The 16,254-nt window shown below is 41.3% G+C and overlaps 1 protein-coding gene across 4 annotated transcripts in view; it reads right to left on the reverse strand.

Moving 5' to 3' along the window:
* The window catches only part of COL22A1 (collagen type XXII alpha 1 chain), a 221,721-nt gene that overhangs the window by 149,479 nt on the left and 55,988 nt on the right, over positions 1 to 16,254 (reverse strand). For all 4 annotated transcript variants that reach the window (XR_009728580.1, XM_061374148.1, XM_061374149.1 and 1 more), the window contains one exon: positions 8,069 to 8,143. Coding sequence is in view for 3 of the 4 variants with exons in the window: in XM_061374148.1 (XP_061230132.1) it covers positions 8,069 to 8,143 (75 nt within the window). In the remaining variant the exon portion in view is untranslated. The remainder of the gene's footprint in view (positions 1 to 8,068; positions 8,144 to 16,254) is intronic.

The raw sequence follows: 16,254 nt of genomic DNA on the forward strand, positions 1-16,254 counted from the left end.
GTTCAATATTCCTTTGATGTCCTTGTATGCCAGATAGGCTTGCACAAGCTGAACTTACCAGGACTATTTGTATTAGGTTCTCGTTTTAATTAGTTCCTATTTTGAAGCCCTCTTTTGAGTTTCCCAGGTGTTAAGGTGCTTTGTGTTCCTCTGGGGAGCTGCAAAATAGCGTAATTGTAAACTCATCACTTGGGATAGCAGTGGAAACGGGAGGACTTTGAATAAAGGTTCTGTTGGTAGCACCCAAGGGGACTCTACACACATCTGAGACAAATGGTAGCGGATAAGTGTTCATGAGGCCAAAATGAACCACTGAATCATAGAACCATAGAGTGGTTTGGGTTAGAAAGGACCTTAAGATCACCTAGCTCCAAAACCCTGCCACGGGAAGGGATGCCTCACCCTCAGCCATGTCGGATGGCATCAATTCAACATAACAAGCAACAATACTGCTTGCTCGTAGAAGAGGCTAGTATCATTTTTAGGTAAGAAAATGTAAGAAAAGTTATTTGAGAAAGAACACCATACTAAGACATAATCTGATAAATTCCTATTGAAATGCCACTATCTGGATTATAAGAAACCCCTATAAATATGTTATTCATTAAAATGGAAATATTCATATTAATTTTAGGTGCTGTGAGCAAAGCCTTCTATGAAAGCAGGTAGGGACTGCTCTGAGGGACTGTAGTGGTTGCTTTATGCCAGATGATCACTACAAACCAAATTAGACCTGCAGGTACACCAAAAACCGGCCATAACTTTCATCAGAGGATTCCCATCAGACAGACTGATTTAACTCCACCATTAGGAAACATTTATTGAAACTGTGCATGTGTCTTCTTCCCAGTAAGTGTGCACAATGCTAAAAGCTTGCACTGACAAGGAATCTATGGGATGGTTTCTCCAGGCACATCTTTTGCAGCAATCAGTCTCTTTCTGAAGTAGAATTATAAAATATTTGGACCCAGAAATATCTGGAAGTACCTCATGGTTAGACAATCTATTAGTGTGTTTATAGTCAAAGGATTGGTTGCTTCTTGAGCAGTGAATAGTCAAACACTGGTTTTATTTCCTTTCAAATGCACTGGAATAAGAAAAAATAATGGCTTGTTTAACTTCTAGGAGAAAATATATAAAAATAGCATTAAAATAAAAAGCATTTAGGGATGATTTATTTTTACCTTTTCAGTAATAATCTGAATACTTCATATGCACATTTCTGTGCAAGATTAACCCTTGTTAAGTCTTTTATATGAATGCAAAAGTCAGAATCTGTCTTTCACCAGCAATGCTCAGCTTTTATCAGTTTTTCTCTCTGCAGCAGCAGATTCTTAAGTAATTTCAGCGGTCTTTCTCTGTGTTTGCTGATAACTTTGAGCAGCTCAACCAGGCTATCTGCTCCAGCACAGACCTGATGCCTCTCACCTTCAAGTCATTTAGAGTGCCAGAAGTCCACTGGGATCCATGATGCTGGGTAGTAGCTACATCTCTGGCCATATTAAGAAAAAGATTCATTTAAAACATGAGGGGTTTTATTCAAAGGACTGAACCCACCTCTGCTTGTGGCAGTGTGGTTATGTGTACTTTGCAGGATGCTCGAATATTTCCAGGCTTCTAATCCAATTGCACCCTGGTAGCACCCTACTCTCTGTTGGGGTGACTGCTCACTTTTATTTCTCAACACTTTAGTTTCTGTAGAAGGGAAAATCCTTGGCACATAAGCTGAAAACACCACCATCCCCAGTATGGATTACTGGTGAATTTGGACACCAGGCACACCACAATGCACAGGTTAGAGCTAGCTCATAGGGCTGCAGTGGCTACACTTAGCACTTAGTAGTCACGGTTGACTTATTGGTAATATTTTGCCTGCTCTACCTGGTTTTCTTGGAGTTACTGGGTAATAAGACGTCCTTGAACATGGGTGAATCATTTGTCAACCTCTGAAAAACTTCAAAGGTATTTATTTTAAGTGCAGTGATCTAGGCTACAGTGCTGATATTAGCTATTGCACAGTACACAGACTCCTAGAAAGCAAAGCTAATAGGAACTTGCTAGGGTCACCTGCACTGAAGGTATCACATCTACCAGCCCAGAGGACAAATCCAACATATAACACAGGTCCACAAGCAGGGACACCTTCCACTAGACCAGGCTGCTCCAAGTCCGGTCCAACTTGGCCTTGAACACTGCCAGGGATGGGGCATCCAAAACTTGTCTGGGCAACCTGTGCCAGTGCCTCACAGTAATGTGAAAGCAAAATGACTGTGCCATGGTATAACAAAGCTTCATGATTCCTCCCCAACTTCTATAAACATCTTATCTGCATCCAGTCCTTGCTATGTGTGTGTAAAACTGAGAATGGAGAGAAGAATGTTTGGTGTCTGCACAAATAGCCAGCTTCACCATCATTGCCTAGGTGTAGTCTTTCCACTGTGTCTGCGCATCCACTGCCTGAAGACAGTGATCCATTACAAATCTCTGCAGCTATTCGTGGATTTTCCACTTGCCTCTGAGGGGCTTCCTAAGGATACTATGAGAGGAACAATACCGCCAAGTGCAAAGGCAGGGCAAAATGCCCATCACACAGGCACTGCAAAAACACTTTTGTCCCCAGGAAGACATCAGTTTAATGTGCTCGTTCTGCAGGTTCAACAGCCTGGACACTCCAATTTTCTCCTCCTACCATGTGTTTTAGTGGGCAAATATAAATAGTCCCAGGGATATTGTAATTAGCCTGTGAGTCACCGGCATCTCTGGAATGCGAAGCCCGTGCTGCAAACCACAGGACACTGGAGACATGCTGCCAGTTAAACACAGCCACTGCAGTCTGTAATTGTAGGGTACTCGTTTTACAACCAGTGCGTCTCCATCGTAAAATGACCATACATTTTTTATAGAGCTACAGAAAAACACAGAAGTCACAAATATGCTGGTGTTTTGCTCATTGTGCAGAGAAGCTTCTGAGATGGGGAAGAGACTTAGGGGTTGAGGTCAATCAGTGGTAGAGCCTGTGCAACTACTTAGGAATTCAGGCTTTCACATTCGCTCCTTGCCCCACTAACACCATCCAGTGTGGGATGTTTAATGTCCTCTAGTGACTGGAATCATTAACTCCCCCCCCCAGGGTTAATTTTTCTCAGCACTTCATGGAAACCATTGCAGGTCTTTACTTCTGTGGCAGATTCCCTCTGAAAACAGCACTCGGTATCTGTTGAGTGTTATCCCCTCTTATGGATAATGTTAAAGACTAGAGCTCAACCCATTCTTAATTCTAGGGATCATCCAGATTTCTGCAACCAAATCCCATGTCCTGCAGATCAAGTGTAAAATACGAGTAGCTGAAATGTAAAGTGCTAAAACATCAGGATGTATAATTCATTTTCCGTGACTTTTGTGTGTTTTGATGCAATATGATGGTTCATAAAAATACACAAGGGGCACATCTTCAAGGTGCAAAATATTGTCATTGTGTTTTCCTGACTGGTCATAGAATCATAGAATAGTTAGGGTTGGAAAGGACCTTAAGATCATGAAGTTCCAACCCCCCTGCCATTGGCAGGGACACTTCGCTCTAAACAATATTAATAGTAGGCCATAGTCCTTTGTTAAATGCTGATGGAACCAAAATGACAGTTCAGCAATACAAGCAGTATTAAAAATTACAGCTGGGATTTCAATTCAGGACATACGAGTTAAAGCTTCTTTTACCTTCATTTGTCTACTTGATAAAAAAAACATCATGTTACCCACAAGGATGCTGTAAGAATTTTGTTCAAAGTATCATTAAGCATTGCTTTAAAATATCAGACTTCCTTAAAGAGTTTTTATCCTGGTATTCTAACCTGATTTCTTACCTTCTTTCAAAACTCCCTCTGTAATTTCTAAAGCATGCAGCAACATTTATATTCTGAATTTATGTGTTATGAACTGTTAAGCAGATGCTGCTTCACTTCACTGCCAAAATTTGTATCAGTAGTAAAGCTGCATATATATTCTCACCTCACTCAACCCTATTTCAGTGTAGCAGTCCTTACTGAATATTACAGCTCGTGATTTCTTATTTAAATACTGTTATACCAGAGGGTCATGGAACACAATCATCTGCTATGAGAGGACTCCTGCCTATCCATCCCTGTTTATCTATCTCCATTATTACTACTTCACTTTTTGTTCCAGTACTTCATACCTCTGACAGCTTGAAACCTTCTTCTAATGTCTTGAATATATCTTAAACAGTTGATACCCATTTCTTGTTATATTCTTTGTCCTGTAGCTTGAGTGATTCCCCTATCTCCCTCCTGCTGATCTATTAGCAGAAAGCAGTAGTATCTCCCCATTCCACCTGCACACGGCAAGATTAACCAAACCCAGTTCTTTAATCTCCTGTTTGAAAATAGCCTCTCTGGCTCCTGAACACAGTAATGGCTCCTCTGGGCTGAATCCATCTTTCCTGTGCTAAGGAGGTCTGAGCACAATTCTCCAAATAAGCTGTAACCAAAGCCCTGTCCACACTCATGAGCTCTTCCCTATCTCTACAAGACCTACTTTACCTTGTGCAATAATGACCTTTGCCTTTTCCCCCAGATGTACAGTTTAATTTACAATCGTCTGCTAAGACACCATTAGTTTTGAGACTATGAGTTTACAAAACAAAGTCTTGTTGTTGATCTATAGGTACCATCACAGACCTTTAAAACTAATAGTCCTAAATCAGCTGGAAAACCCTCCTGGGTTTTTGAGGCCAACCAGTTCCTCCTTCAAGGATATTCTGATTCTAATCTACACAGTAAACTCACAGAGAAGATTAGACCCTGAGGAAGTCCACCCCTGTCTGCTCTCTGGCTTGTTATTACCTTTCATTATCATCTTCCTGCTGGCCAGTTTCTGGCTCGTTTTACTGTATTTATTAATCTCTACCCTTTTTCACTTTGGCAGTGACTTTCAATGCAGTAATCCAACAAATGCTTGCCGAAGTCCAGCTAGACAAGACTTACTTAGTTATGTTTGTCTAGAGAAACAAAATCACCTGTCCTTTGAAAGGAAAATATTGGTTCAGTCTGTTGGCTCTCCTCTAGCTCATAATGTATTTTCTGATGCAGTTACTAATTTGGTTATGCATGAAGCCATCCCCCCTACCCTCACCCCTGCTGGCACTGGTGATGCTCTGTGTGAAACAATTGGCTGTGCCATCTGCTGGTGCATTTCACCCAACAAAAATATAAGAAAAATAATTTCCAAATGACTTTTGTCCCTCTTACCTTCAATTGTGATGTCTTGTCCTTCTCTGTGATAGTGAATCATAGAATCACAGATTGGTTTGGGTTGGAAAAGACCTGAAGGCTCATCCAGCTCCAGCCCCTGCCACAAGCAGGGACACCTTCCACTAGAGCAGGTTGCTCCAAGCCCCGTCCAACCTGGCTTGAACACTGCCAGGGATGGGGCAGCCACAGCTTCTCTGGGCACCTATTCTAGTGTCTCAACACCCTCACAGGGAAGGTTTTCTTCCTAAAGAGGTATTTAAGCTGAGAAGCATTTTCATACAGTCTTCCCTGCACCCAGAACGAGATTTACAGCAGCTTCACTTGATGGGGCCGCACTTTGCACCCACCTAGACACAAGCTTGTGCAAGATGTAACTATGAAGTTCTGAGTTAGGAGCCTTCTGGGCAAGCATCGGCTCTGGTTGTCATGAAGTTTCCAAGTGGAGCACAAGACACAGGCATTAACTTCAAATCCTTGAGCATGTGGGGCTGCTCCTCAAGACTGAAGTGCAGTCTTCTTTGGGGCAGAATACAAAAGCCTTTCATCAACAGCTAACAGCACAACACATCCATTTGGAAGATGAAACACGGCACACTGAGCCAACAGAATTTTTCCAGTGACTTTAGCTGGGAAAAGGCAATGATTTTCTGTTGTAATTGGAGCCAGGGGCTAAGAGTCTTTAGAAAATGCTATAAAGTATGTAAGGAGTAAATGAGGAGTGGAACAGCATTTTGGTCTTATACTGATCAATCTCCAGAAGTACAATGACCCTAAGCAGACCCAGAATATCAATTCAGTTTTCTCCAGGGAAGAGGCTTACATCTTCTAAGTCACCAAGAAGAGGAAGCAAAAAAAAAAAAAAAGTTGTTTCACCATATAGGAGCAATCAGAAGCTTCTACAAATCCTCTTGTATTGGTGGAGAGGGACCAGAGTTTAATCAAACAGTGTAACAATCCTGTTAAGACACTGCATGGCACTGTCTATGCTTATATTTTACAGTGATCAGAGGTCTCCTAGGTCAAATAAATGACATCCCTATGCTATGTCTAACCAGGGGAACAGACATGTTGCAATACAGAAAACTCTGTTTAGATATTAGGGAAAAAAACTATTCAGTGGAATAGTGGTGAAACTGGAACAGTTGCCCAAAGGACCTGTGGAATGTCCATCTTTGAAGATACTCAAAAGTCACCTGTATGAGATTCTGAACAACCTGTTCTAACTTTAAAGCTGACCTAACCTCCAAGTAAGCCCTGCTCTGAGTGGGGGGTTGGACCAGAGGATTTCCATAGGACCCTTCAAATCCGAACTAGTTTACAGGTCTAAGAGAGCAAAGTCATCTTTTAAGTCAAAATGCTGAATATTGACTTGCTTGCTAGCACGTAAGTGGGATTTGAAGTTTAAAGAAAAAAATAAGTCAAATACTTTACAGAAGAGCATAAATATATGCATATAGATATATAATTATACATGCATACGTGTATCTATGCCTCACTACTCAAAAGTTTTATGCCAGACCTGAAGTGGGAGTCTTCAACAGAAGATAGATGTTTGAAGCCAGATAAAAGCATAGAGTCTATTCATTAGCACTTGAATTAAAATTCAGATAAACATGAACTAGCCATAGCAGCCAGTTACAATTCCATTCTTCTAGAAAGGCGCACATAGAAGATGACCATCTTCTATGGAAGAGAGACTTCTATGTGAGAAGGGACAAAATCCATTTTGATGGATTCAGATCCAGTTTCCACTGCAAATAAGTTCATTCAGAATCAGTAGGGTTATTTGCTGAACAGCTTTACTGTGTTTGCACAGCCCAGTGACCACAGGACTGTCAGAGCAGGTTAATGCAAGACCTAGGAATAGACAGCAGGTGAAAATGGGTGGTTTGGGATTATGAGATTGGGTTTAATAACCAGAAAATGTTACCACCTAGCATTCTCAGGCTTAGATGTAATCGGACTGCAGCCAGAATAAGCTGCCTACAGACTGCACAGTTGGAACTGATTATTTTGTACAGGCAGTGAAAAATCCCCCACTGAAAAACTCTGAGAGAGTGGCAGAGCTGTCAAACCTTGACAATTTCTACTCATAATCAAGTTGCAGAAGGGCCTCTGGCTTCCCACTGCAGTGGCTTATGTTCTTGGGTCAGCCATGGATATTCCCAGTACATCCTTGATGGGCAGGTTTTCTATGCCAACAGCTCAGACAGTCTTGGGGGGCTAGAAAAGAGGCACAGCCATGTGTATATCTGACGGATTAAGTCCTTCAGCTGGCTGGCAAGATATATCAGAACTCACAGAAAAGCAGAGGTATCACCAGACTGGTTTTCCTCTTGAACTTTCACCAGCATGTCAGAAATGTTGATTCTTCTTGGGACTTTTTCCCATTTTTTTTTCCCTTCTATACACATATATAAGGATTTCTTCAGTGGTAATTACCATTGTGCTTGGATGTCCCACAACAATCAAAGATCGAACACATGGACATTAAAGTGCACCAAATGTGGAGTGGTAAAAAAAGAGAGTAATTTCCAAAGCTTATTGCATTTATTTATCTATTACACTAAGCTCAATTGTTGTTTTAATTTGCCATCATATCAAAAGAAAGCTCATGATTATTTGGCTGTTGAGTGTCAAGAGGTAACTCTTTTCCAGCCCTGCAGTTTCTAATATATTTTCCCACCACTGAATACATGTTGGAATAAACAAATGTCAACTAGGAAAGATGAAATGAATCAGAGCATCACTCTAGAAATGTACAGTTACATTATTTCAAGTAGGAAAGTGAGTCTTTTTACCTGGAATCTCATCAGTCCCCCCACTGGTGTGTTTGAATCGGTCTCCTTCCACGTGGACATTTGGACAAAGGACATCTGAAAAACAAAAGAATCAGTACAAAATTATCACAAGTAAGCGCATAATTTTGGAAGCTATAGAACTAACAAAGACTAATCTCCTGGGCTTTGTCCCATACTTGCACATGGTCCCGAAGCAGTAATTCTGTTCCCAGCCTCTACATGACCTAAATGCCTTTCCTTTATCCTAGCCCCTAACCACATGCTGGGCAAGAGACACAATATACTATGCCTGGTTTTAAGGCACTTTTGGTGAATGACCAGCTAAAAAGCCAAACAGAATAATCTAGCCCACCTTCCTGTATCTTACTGTCTTATGTGTGATTCACCTGTTAACATTCCTTCAGGATAGTGACTATTTATGTGTCTGCAACTTGAGTATGTTCAAGTAGAAAGTAGAGTTAAATATGACTAAAACTTTGAATATTCACCCCTACACACAGGTTTCAAAAGAGTAATGAAAATACCCAGCCTTTGTCAGCCATTTCTTATGCTCCCGATTATTGTCAACACAATTGCAGGTAAACGCTTTTCTGCAGAGAACTGTCTACCCATCCACCTCCTTCTTACCATATTTTTGTAGCAACATATATTTACATTTTGTTTTCTCAGATCAATGGGTAATTGCACACTTGTAAACAATGGAGGCAGGTAGCCCAAGTAATCAGTGTAATGAGAATATAAAGCTGAACCCTTGACTTTTCACCACCTGCACAGTCCCACATTTATGTCCTTTCTCTAAGTTAAAGAACAACCAGATGGGGACAGCCAAGTCCCACTCCTTCATTTGCCCAGTTGGAGACATACTAATATACATAATTCTCTGCAGTCACAGTACTCATCTTGATGCATAATGTACCTAGCATCATCTCCAGCTGTTGTTTAGCACATTATTCCTTCAGTATCATTAACTGTTGTGCTTGTAAAGGAGCACAAAGGACCAAATGCTCCCTAAGGGATGGGGAGCCAGGAACTGAAGGCAATGCCCTCACAAGTGGGGCACAATCTCACAGGGGTCTCTGAAGAATTGCTACAGAAGGCCTAACTTGTTTGTGAGGCTACATCCACAATCATGAGGCAAAAATGAGTTTTCTGAGGACATTATCTGTAGGACTTGCATCTCTTCTGCTCATGGCTCTCAGTAAAAAACAATCCAATATTCCATAGTGTTTGCTTAAGCCTAGCAATGAAACCAGGTATTTTTCCTGCTTTATTGTGATAATAAATACACAGTCTAGATTATCAACTGCAGGTGAAGCACTCAGTTCAGTGGAAGAAACAGGGACTTTAGTAGACATTGCCAGAAGCCCCAAGAGCCAATGCAGCAATCGGAAGCAAATGCATTCAACCACTCCTTTGCTGCAGCAGTGAACGAGGCCAGAAATTGGTTACTTATGCAAGTAATTGTTTTCCAGGGCATTTCAGATTTTCTTTGCACATATTTAGGGCTGCTGCATAGATAAAATTCATAATAGTCACTTTTTTCTTCTATTCACCACACCAGGAGCCAACACTGACTGATAGAACACTCGAACATGCTTAAATCTTAACATCTGACATGTGAAACCATGGGGTACTTTCACCACCATCAGAAGTCTGCACAACTTCCCAATGCAATACCTAAGCTCTCACTTGCAGGGTGAACTTTAAAAGCTGAAAAACTTTTAAGCCATTAAGGCTTGCAAAAGCCAAATTTAGGCCCCCTTTATTTCCATTCCAAACTAAGCTCTACTAACAAAATGTTTGCTTAGAAGTGTCAGAAGCCCTGTGCAGATGTTACACTGATCCTTTAAATGTTGGCTTTGCTAACAATGAATGCTCTTTTGGTTACAGGCACTGAGTCAGTGCAGTAAACAGCACTTCTGAGCCCAAGTCTTGGAACTAGAAGATGTGTGGCTAAATAAGTAAAGTACAGTATGACAAAATAAGGAATATCAGAAATCAAAACAAGCAAAATTTACCCAGTAAAGAATGAACAAATGGAAGGTATGAATAAAATCACAAAAATATATCATTCATCTCTGCTTTCCAGGACTCCTGAGAGATACGCAGGGAAGAATAAAACATCTCAGACACAGCAGTATACATCTTTGAGCAACAAGGAGGTAACGTCTGGTGTATAGATATATAAATTATCACTCCAATCTCTAATGACATCCGACACTCTCCACCAGTTCCAATTAGAATGAACCATGGCTTTCTAGCAGGGAAGTACGAGCTACTGAAATCCTCCTGGTTTTAGCTCCTGTTTCGGAACTTGGACCATAAAGCAAACTTATGTGCTTGGCCTTGGTTCAGACCTCTCTTGCCACACAGAAACAGAAATTCCAATCTTAATATTATTCACTTCTTCCAGCTCTGTCCTTTAAATGTCTTTATTACCTCTTAAAGAACTGTGGCCTGACTTTGGCCTTCATTTGTAAAATGCCTTGTGCTCCTTTTGCCTTCTCCCTTCTAGACTGCATCTAAAGCACAAGCATAAATAGTCCACAAGGGAAAGAAAATCATTGCAATGCTCACTTCCAGTTACAGAATAACTCACAGGGGCACAAAGGAGGTTAGTGCTTTCCCACCTAAGCTAGCAACACCTATAATTGTGTCCAAAGGAGCAGCAGTGCCAGACTGATAGCACATCAATATTGACCAATCAGCGAATAGGTCTCATTGATACACCCAAGCATGCGTTGATATTAAAGGCAAGACTAAAGCTGTTCTTCTCCTATGAAGCCTTTCTAGGAATATTTTAACATCAAAGAGTGTTTATGTCTATTCTTTCTGCTGCTAGCAGGACAAACTTTGTATGAAGACTAGCAGTGCTTGGAGGACTTGCAACAACGAGCACCCACTGCTAATGGCAGAAAGAGTATTAAAATCTGCACTGCAGCTACATCTCCTCTAATTTGTAAATGCAGATTTGCAAGAGAGAAGATACAACTGGCTGACCTGAGCTTTCAAGCACTGGTCCTTGCTGCATCCTCTCCCATCCAGTTCTATACAAAGCTTGCAGTTCCTTTAAATATATATTGTTTAAAACTACTTCCTTGCCATTAACTAGTCAGTTTTTCCTTCATCCACAAATTTCATCAGCAAAGATTTTGCATTTATGTCCATGTGGTTCATGGAAATTTTTAATAACACCAGAACTGCTATAAATCCCTTTTACAGTTGCACTAGAAATGATGATTTTCCATTGACACTTGCTACATGAGATCAGTCAGTTCTTAATCCATTGTACATTGTCACTTTTTAATGCAAATGTCATTGAATATGCAATAACAATGCATAAGAACAAAAGTATTATATCCAGGTAGTTACCATATCAAACGAACTGTAACTCTCCACAGAAAGAAATCAGCTTTGTTAGAAATGACCTCTTTCTCCTAAAATTATAATCCTTGAATAGGGATACATAATAATTCTCATTCTGTAATGCTGTATTCACTGTTTTTGCCATCAGTTATTATTTTGTCATGATATCAGGCAAGCTGGTCTATAGCTATACATATGAATCATTTTCCCTTTTTTAAGAGTGTTACATTAGCATAATTTCACAGTCCCATAATCAGTCTTGTACTAGAAAGCGATATCTATACAAGTTTTCAGCTGACACCAAGCTAGTAGTGTAGCTGACATCCCTGACTGACAGGGTGGCATCCAGAGGGACCTGATCAAGCTTGAGAAGTGAGCCCATGTGAACCCCATGAGGTTCAGCAAGGCAAAGCTCCATTTCAGTGGGAACACACAAAGAACTCATGCGATACATTGGGTACTGAGAAACTCTAATCTAATCTGAGCTATTTACAGCCCCTACAGCTCTCTTGAATGCCAGGTTTAGGATGGAATGCACCACTCTCTCTCTGCACTGAATATTGACAGAACTTGACTATCTCTTTTGCAACAGAGGTTTCACTTTAAACCAGGTAAAGTTGAGTGAGGCAATTTCCATCATAGATACACCTAAGCATCTGAAGGATGTGGGCCTTCCTGTGCTTCATAAGACCATGAAATCCTCTTCTGAATCCTGCCCAGCACTGAACAAGCTGACTTGGTTTGTATGAGCTTCTTGTTCAAGGAAGCACAATGTAGTTTTCTGAAACTGGTCTAAGTGCAGATAACAGCCTTTTCTGTAAGCAAAGCATACTGAGGTCTGTTTGATAAGAGCAAGCCATTTAAGCCTCACTTTTACATATTCTCCTTCAGAATATTCCCTATGAAAAAATCCCTAAGCTGTCAAATACTTTAGAATTAAGAGACAATACATTTTGCAGAGTATATGCACTGAAAGAGACATGTCAGAGGAGCATGTCATCTCAGGAATTATTACTAGTGTTAAATTAACATTAATTGTAGTGAAACTGTACTAACAGGGCTGCGAGTTTGGAAAAGAACAGTGTGAATGATCTGAGATTTTAAGTTTATTGGCCTCCAAGCCATTCCAAAAGAAAGGCAAAGGAAAGGGATAATAAAAACAGAAAAAGAAAATGAAAAAAGAGCAGAGAGAAATAGGTGTGGAGGAAGGGAAGGGGAAGGAAAGGGGAAGGGGAAGGAGAAGGGAAGGGGAAGGAGAAGGGAAGGGGAAGGAGAAGGGAAGGGGAAGGAGAAACAAAAGGGGAAGAAAAAGGAAAAACAAAAAAAAGGGAAAACAAAAGGGAAAACAAAAGGGAAAGGGAAAGGGAAAGGGAAAGGGAAAGGGAAAGGGAAAGGGAAAGGGAAAGGGAAAGGGAAAGGGAAAGGGAAAGGGAAAGGGAAAGGGAAGGAGCTCACACTGACTGACCATTGAGTGTCACCTCTCCCCACAGGTTTATGAAGCTTCATTTCTATTTGTACTATAGGAAGAGCATAACTATTGCAAGACCTGCCTTCTGCATGAGTCCAAGCTGAGTAGCTGTTTCCCAAAACAGTTCTGAAAGCAACTCCGTTACTTGGAAAGCTTGGTTAAAGTCACAGCGTTATGTCCATTGTAGCAACCCCTGGGCAGGAACAGTGTGATCCTGCCGTCCCTTATGGCTTTCTACTGAGAAACCTTCCCAGTAAAGTGCTGTCCCCAGCTGCCAGTGCTCCATACTTTTGCCCTGAGGACTCTGCTGAAGCAGTTTCTTCAGTTTCATTTTTATTCTTTCAAGAATAAGAAAGCCCTGAGCTGCCAAGGGCTCCTCCAGCGACCTGTGTATAATGAATGCTGAACAAGTGTAGCTGTCAAGTTACAAGGATAAAGCAGAGAGGTGAAAATAGCAGCACAAGGTTAAAGCAAACATTGTTTATTACCATGTCTTAGGATTCCAGAGTCTCAGCAGCAATCAGCTACTCTCTGCATTTCCGCCATTACTCCATTCCCGTATCTCTACTCCCTCTGACAGCTATCTTTAGCCCACCATAAATTCTATCCAAAGTTAAGGAAACAGCCTGGGAAATGAAGGTCTCACTAAATCATAGAATCATAGAATGGTTTGGCTTAGAAAGGACCTTAAGACCATCTAGTTTCAACCCCCCTGCCATGGAAAGAGATGCCTTACACTAGACTATGTTGCCCAAGGCTCTGTCCAGCCTGGCCTTGAACACTATCAAGGATGGAGCATCTATCAGTTCTTTGGGCAGCCTGTTCCAGTGCCTCAACACCCTCACAGTAAAGAACTTCTTCTTTATATCTTGCCTCTACTTCCCCTGTTTCAACCCATCACCCCTTGCCCTGTCACTACAGTCCCTGATGAAGAGTCCCTCTTCAGCATCCTTGTAGGTCCCCTTCAGACACTGGAAGGCTGCTCTGAGGTCTCAACACAGCTTCTCTTCTCCAGGCTGAGCAGCCCCAACTTTCTCAGCCTGTCTCCATACGGGAGGTGCTCCGGGCCCTGATCATCTTCCAACAGCTCCATGTCCTTCTTATGTTGAGGACACCAGAACTGTAAATGCAGGCCTCCCAAAACTTTAGATCAGACTTCAAAATATTTGCAAGGAATATCTCTTCTTTAGCCACTGTCCAAGAAGAACTCTGAATCTTGTATGTTTTTTAGAGCTGAACCGTAACAACCTTGCAAGAAAGAGAGATCTGGGGGATACAGGAGTGGGAAGGCACCCGCATAGAGCAAATTTGATTTTTGATGTAGTTAATATTGACGGTTTCCCCACTGAAGCCTACACTTAAAGGGGAAGGGCCTAGTGATAAGATTTTTCCTTAAGAAGATTTCATGAAAGCAGTTTCTTAGAGGAGCTTTCTCAGACCCCATTAGTTCTGCTCTTCAATTATTTAGACAGTTCACTGTGCAACAGCTCCTCCAGCACACTTAACTCCCTGCAGTCACTTGATGATGAAAGTGATGCCTATATATAGCACTACCTTTATAAGTTCTTTTGTAAAATGCTGTATATGGACCATTATGAAGCCTCAGCATTGAAAGAGATGTGGGTTTTTTTTCCTCTTTTAAAAATACTTCTTCTTTTAAAACACCTCCACACTGTGTCCATATCCACTAAATGCTTTTGGCAAATGTTCACTGTCAGATATTCTTTCCCAGCAAATGAACCAACCCTTAAGTGCCACCCACCCATGGAAATAAATCCATAAGGAGAAAAAGAACTGGCATATTTTTTCAACTGCAGTGGTGGAACTGACAGTGTAATGATACTGCAATTGCTTCTATACTAACATTATAACTTGGAGCAAGGTGTAGATAAAACAGAGCATCGCAGCAATTACACGATTCCACCTTGCGGTTTAATGCCTTATGAAATTCTCACTCCCATTCTGAAATCACACTGTATGACAGAACTGTGAAGTTTAAAGGCCATCAGTGCCAGGAAAATCACTCATTCATTGCTACAGGAGCCATGGTGGATTCTATCTTTTCCCCTTTAAATAAGGCCAACGTTGGTTCTGGATGAAGTTTCCACATTTGCACTTCTGTCATCACAGTGATGGGCATCATAAATGCCCACAATGAAAAGAAAGAACAAACCCTCCCCACAACACAGCTTGCAGACTGAGCAAACACAGCTACAGCCCACCCTACTCCTCATAATATCCCAAGGCTGTTATATTTTTCCACTAAGATATATTGTAAAAACACATCAAAACCCAGCTGAATTGCTCTCCAGACTTGCCTGGCTTCTGCGTAGGTCCCAAGTGACTGCACTGGGAATGCAGATATCAGCATTTGCAGGGCTCCTACCCCCTTTATCAGCACAGCAGCCAGAAGATGTGCTTCTCTAGCTACATATTCAGGGCCTGGAACTGTTCAGTACATGTTATATTCCACACAAAGGGCAAGAGAAATTACTACTAGTTTTATACCCATAAAGCATTCATGCAGCACACATATAAGGTCCCAGGAAAGAGGATGCTCTTCTTCTGCTCTGTCTACATGAAAGGAGAAGCAAGGCTCCTTTAGAGGGCAATTCAGAGCAGAAACCCAATTTGTGTGGCCTGATTTATCTCTGAAAAAGCTACTCTCATCCTACTGGTTACAGGGGGAAGCCAAGGACACGTGATTTCTGAGTCAGACATCTATCAGAGGCTCCACATTTACATCTATCCAATTAAAACAAGCATGGTTGGGTGCATTTCTGGATACTGAGGCCAAGACATGTTCTAGCCCACGTCTATGCTAGCAAATGGTCAGTCTCCAAAACAAGGCAGCTGCTGACCATGAACACTCCCTGGCAGATTACAAGGACCCATCTGGGCCCTAGAAATGTTCCAACAGAGTTTTAGCTTCCTTGGGCCAAAATGTGCCAGACACCAGTGCAGATGAGTACATTACACTGCGCAGAAATGCTTCTGGCCACGTTTATGGTTACTAGTTTAGGTATAGCCCATAAATATCACCCTTTGCTAAGAACTTTGTAATAAAGATCAAAAGAAACCTCTTGGGCACAAATGGTAAATACATTTTATGGTCACAGGTCACTAATCTTTAAATGCATCAGTTCAAATGAGAAAGTGGGAAAGGGACTGAGTGCACAGCCAAGAAATGCTGTATGCTATTTAAGTAGGGATAGGGGAAATGCAGGGAGTTCTGGCATTTGGAAAACACATGAAGTCCTTTTGAAGGTGAAAAAAGAAAATAAAAGGTAAATTCTTATCCTACATTTAGCTCCTGTCATGCCTCACTTACACTGGATCTGTTCACATAAAT

The sequence above is a fragment of the Neopsephotus bourkii genome, unplaced genomic scaffold, assembly GCF_033783945.1.
Source record: "Neopsephotus bourkii isolate Nb327-2 ecotype Australia unplaced genomic scaffold, CSIRO-AGI_Nbou_v1 NB_1637, whole genome shotgun sequence".
Taxonomy (NCBI): domain Eukaryota; kingdom Metazoa; phylum Chordata; class Aves; order Psittaciformes; family Psittacidae; genus Neopsephotus; species Neopsephotus bourkii.